Raw genomic sequence first — 4,750 nt, 5'->3', positions numbered from 1 at the left:
ATTAAAATTTAAAAATGAGTAAAAACAGATCAAATTCGGTCCAACTTGTTCAAACTCGATAAAATCGGTAAAATCAGACTAATTTTACGAGTTTGAAAAAACATATAAAATTATGTATTCTGATAATATGTACCTTAATATATTTTTTCTATTCTAATTGTTTTAGCACTATCGTTTAGAGGGGAAGAAAAGCTAAATTTTTAATTTTTCCAGCTTATTTATGAAAATATTAATAATGAGCCTGCATATTATTTTTAGTCTAATTGTTGATATTCTCTCATGGCCTACCTAAACTTTTAACTCAAGATAAAGCAACATGTTAGGAGGCACCTAGTGCACTTTCAACTCAATTAGGTGGTTGGATTGAGAGTCATGCTAGCATAAAACTAGTTAATATGTGATTTTATGTTGAAATTCAAATTTTCTTATTCAATCATTACTAGAAATATATAAGTTATTTTACTAATTTCTGGAGACTATATAATATATTTATTTTTCCATTTCACAATTTGTTTTATTTATAAATTTACTATAATTTCATGATAACATTACTGATTTTTAACCGAGGTTTACACAAACACTTTTTCACAAAGTTATTTGTTTACTTTTATATTTTATTTTTCATTATAATTCCTTGAAATTATTTTATCACTCTCAAAACACATTTATTTTATTTTATTTTAATTTTTCTATTCGTCGAAACCCCCATTACCAATTTTAGCATGATATATACTTCATTTGATGAAGGACAGATCGAGATCGAGTTTTAGTAGATGGCAAAATAATACAACAAAATTAATTAAGATCTAAAAAACTAAAAATTATAACCAACTAGAAAACCATGTGCCATCCATTCAGTGATTAATCCATCCTTAGTGAATAACCAACCCTTGGGAAATGTTGCACAATAAGCAAAACAACGTTTTAGATGTGAAGGGAGATAATAATAGCTCAATGTTAGAGCTGGAGGGATGTTTTCATTCGACGAACTCCACATACTTTGATTACGTTGAGCATGGGAGCCTCTGGAATTGAAACCACAAGCTGCGGACATTCTTCAATAGAAAGCATCGATAAACAAGGAAGGTGACTAGGCAAGGCATTTGTTAACTCGGGACAACCAGCTAGGCAGAGCTCTGCAAGATGAGGGAAAGCACCAGCTACATCTGTATTCCATTCCTGCCATTTTTTCATCCCCTTGAACTTTAATATTTTGAGGGATTTAAATGGCTTCTCCATCGAAGAGTCACTTCCATAGAGCTCAGAGCCAACTGCCACGACTTCATCAAATCCTTTAATTTGGAGCTCTTCTAGAGATGAAAGCTGCCCCAGTGGAGGTAAGGAGATGCAGTTCTTACATCCAGAAAGAGTCAATCCTACCATATTTGAGAAAGAAGAGTTTCCAAGCCAGCCTGGAAACGTTGTACCCCCGTAACCAATAATGGCAAGCTCTTTCACATTTTCAGAAGGCTCCAATCTCTCAAGTACTTCTCTCTCGTGCCGTGTGTCATCCGTATTGCCATCCCACGTCAATCCCAACTCCTCAATCTTCTTCTTACCCTTCAAATTGGCATCCAGAGCATCTTGAGCATTTGCAACATCTCTGAGATTCCGAATAGAAAGCTTTTTCCTTATATGTGAGAGCTTCCCCAGCTCTTTCATGCTAGACCCGCTTTCTTTTCCCACAATGTAATATTGCAAAGTTCGAAGCTTCGTGAGTTTCCCCATTTTTGGTGGCATCTCTTTCAAATTTGTCCCTTCAATATCAAGATGTTGTAAGTCGACCAAGTTGGAAATGTTGGATGGCAACTCCATGAGATATCGACACTCTCTTAACAATAGAGTTTGCAAATAGTACAAGGTGCACACCTTTGCAGGTAACGTTCCAATGGTGGTGTAAGAAAGGTCCAAGAGCCGCAAATGTTTCATGTTGCAAGATAGCATTTGCAAGCGCTTAAGATTTGGCAAGATGTCATTCAGTGCCTCACTATCAGCTTCCCCAAAAAAATTCAGCGGAAACAAGGCGCGCAAATGTTGGACTCCATGAATACTACGAAATATCCGAAGTCCTCCGCCATATGGTACCCCTGAAGTGATTGATAAATAACGAGTCCTTTCGGGAAGCGAGCATGAATGTTCACCCTGCAACCCACAGCCCGATTCATTAATACCAAGCTTAAAGCAAAATTCTCCTGACACGTAGTCAGCTAAATCACTTATGAGGTCATGCATTCTGAAAATAGAATCACGAGTTGATCGCTGGAAAAGTGACCTGGAGACAAGATCATCAAAGTATTTTTCACCTATATCTTCCATCTCCTCAACGCCTCTGGGCTGGACTAAAAAACCTTGTGCCATCCATTCAGTGATTAATCTATGCTTCTCGATTTTAGAACCCTTGGGAAATATTGCACAATAAGCAAAAACAACGTTTGAGGTGTGAAGGGAGATAATAATAGCTCAATGTTAGAGCTGGAGGGATGTTTTTCATTCGACAAACCCCACATGTTGCTATTGGATATCTTCTCCCATTCCTTGACATCTCCTTCGGAAATGCAGAAGACCCCAAGAGTTTTCGCTGCCAGCGGCAAACCTTTGCACTTTCTCGCTATTGCTCTGCCAAATGTTTCCAAGTGTGAGAATGCTCCAGAATTTGCACTGCTAAATGCATGCCTTGCAAACAACTCCCAGCAATCTTCATCGCTGATTACATTCAAGCGGTGAGAGGGGATGACAGTTTGCGTGACTCTTGCTACATCTTCTTCCCGTGTTGTCACGACAATCTTACTTCCGTGCTCCACATACCGCAAAGGGAGCAGTAATTTATCCCATTCATTGTACTCAATGTTCCACGCGTCATCTAGAACAAGTAGAAGTTTTTTCCCTTCCACTGCCTCCATTAGAGATTCATCTGGTTCTTTGGTGCGGCAAGTACTTGCGTTGATCTTTTCAAGAAGATCCTTAATAATCCTGGCAACATCAAATTGTTGAGAAGCCAGACCCAGGCCTTGAGTTGGAAGCACTGATCTACCCTTTTCGTCGTTGTAGATAAGCTGAGCAAGAGCGGTTTTACCAATCCCGCCCATTCCCACAATAGGGATCGCACATAAATTTGAACCATCCGTGTTGTGTTGTGTCAACAAGTGCTCCATTATGGCTTCCTTATCAGCGTCCCTTCCATATACAAGAGATTCATTAACCAGTGGAGTTGTTTTCTCTGACAATGGTCTCCATCCAGCAGTACCTTCTATGTGGTGCAGATCACCCTTGTGTTTAAGTAAATGTTCAAGCTTCTCAAGGATCTTTTGTAACTCTGCTCCATCTCTTTCATCCTTCTATTAGCTGGATTTAGAAATGGAACCCGATCCCTTACCTGCAATGGTGGACTAAATATATATGAGATAGAATTCAGGAAAACATTATGATTTTATATAATATCGAAACAAAAACATTTTCCTTCTACAGGTCTTTTTCAAGAATTTACGATTGTTGATGCTAACTTAATGTAATTAAGCAGTGAATCAAGTTTTAAAAAGATATTGATTAAATGCCATTAGTTATTTTCAAAAGCCCTTACTATATCATATTATTTTTATATCTATAATGAAATTAATTTTTTTAAATTAAAAATGGAAAAATAATTTTATTTTAAAAAATAATTGTTTTCAATTTATAATTATGCTAATAAAAAATCAGTGCATAATTCTTGGTGATTATTATATATATAATTACTAAGAAAATTAATATTTATAATAACGTGTTTTGAATCGTCGTAAGTCCTAATAATTCATCACTAAAAAATATTGAAAGACAATTCAATTTTGTATCCCTTGTTTTTTCAGAACAAGTAATATCCATTTATGTTCTTATAAAAAATATATAATTTAATTAAAATTGACAAAATTTATATAAATAATTCAGATTTTAAAAAATCCAAAGCCCATGTTTAGAAAACTAATTAATAAATGAGAATTTGCAAGCATAATTTCACCACAGACACCAAAAGCCAATAATATATATTAGTTGCTTAAAATGAATACTCTTTAATTAAAACTCACACAAAGACAACCACCATGCCTGAAATTATTTTTATGAGGAAGCAAGGTCTATAAGTGCAAGAACTATATACTTACCCGATTGCTGTCAGGTCGATCAATGTCCTTGGATCGTAGATCTTCATAATTAATCTCATCCAATATGTCCTCGGCTTCATAGACAGCATGTTTAACATCATTAAGCCAGTTCTTCACAGCACGATTTGTAATCTGCTTCTCCTCCGCATCGTCGAGTAGTCCGTTGACAGTATTCAGTGTTTCTTTCAGCTTTTCCAGGAGACCATCGTCGAGCTTGTGGCTTTTGAAGAAGCCCAGAACCTGACGAGAGGCCAACCTGTCGACCAAAACCTGAATGACAGGAGAGAGAATTGATCCTCCGATCAACGCCAGAGCCATGGTGGATTTTTGCAGAGAGGGTGAGGGTGGGAATAAGTGAGAGAACAAGAGAAGTAGAAAGCAGGAGCCTTGGTGGATTTTTGCAAAAGGGTGAGAGTGTGATTCTGTGAGAGAGAATGATAGTAGTAGAAAGCTAATTTAAGCCACTGGATTGCATGAAGGGAATACGTAGATTTTAAAGGAAAAGAAGAGGCAAGAAAATTATATTAATTATATTATATTGTATTAGCGCTCCACGATTAAGGTACTGGTATTATTGTTGTGTTTTATAGTATTAATAAATTTGTTAATTGAAGAAT

General features: G+C 36.4%; 1 protein-coding gene across 1 annotated transcript; it reads right to left on the bottom strand.

The window, feature by feature from the left end:
• Positions 1-957: 957 nt before the first annotated feature.
• On the bottom strand, positions 958-4,544 carry LOC118045977 (putative disease resistance RPP13-like protein 1). Its single transcript, XM_073405888.1, has 4 exons — positions 4,134-4,544; positions 3,313-3,373; positions 2,501-3,244; positions 958-2,339 (listed from the first exon to the last, which is right to left on the bottom strand). The coding sequence occupies exons 1-4, from the start codon at positions 4,449-4,451 to the stop codon at positions 958-960; spliced, it is 2,505 nt and encodes an 834-aa protein (XP_073261989.1). The 5' UTR covers positions 4,452-4,544.
• Positions 4,545-4,750: the final 206 nt, after the last annotated feature.

This window comes from Populus alba, chromosome 17 (genome assembly GCF_005239225.2).
Source record: "Populus alba chromosome 17, ASM523922v2, whole genome shotgun sequence".
Lineage (NCBI taxonomy): Eukaryota > Viridiplantae > Streptophyta > Magnoliopsida > Malpighiales > Salicaceae > Populus > Populus alba.
The sequence above is the reverse complement of the archived record's forward strand: the minus strand, read 5'-3'. Positions and strand labels throughout refer to the sequence as shown.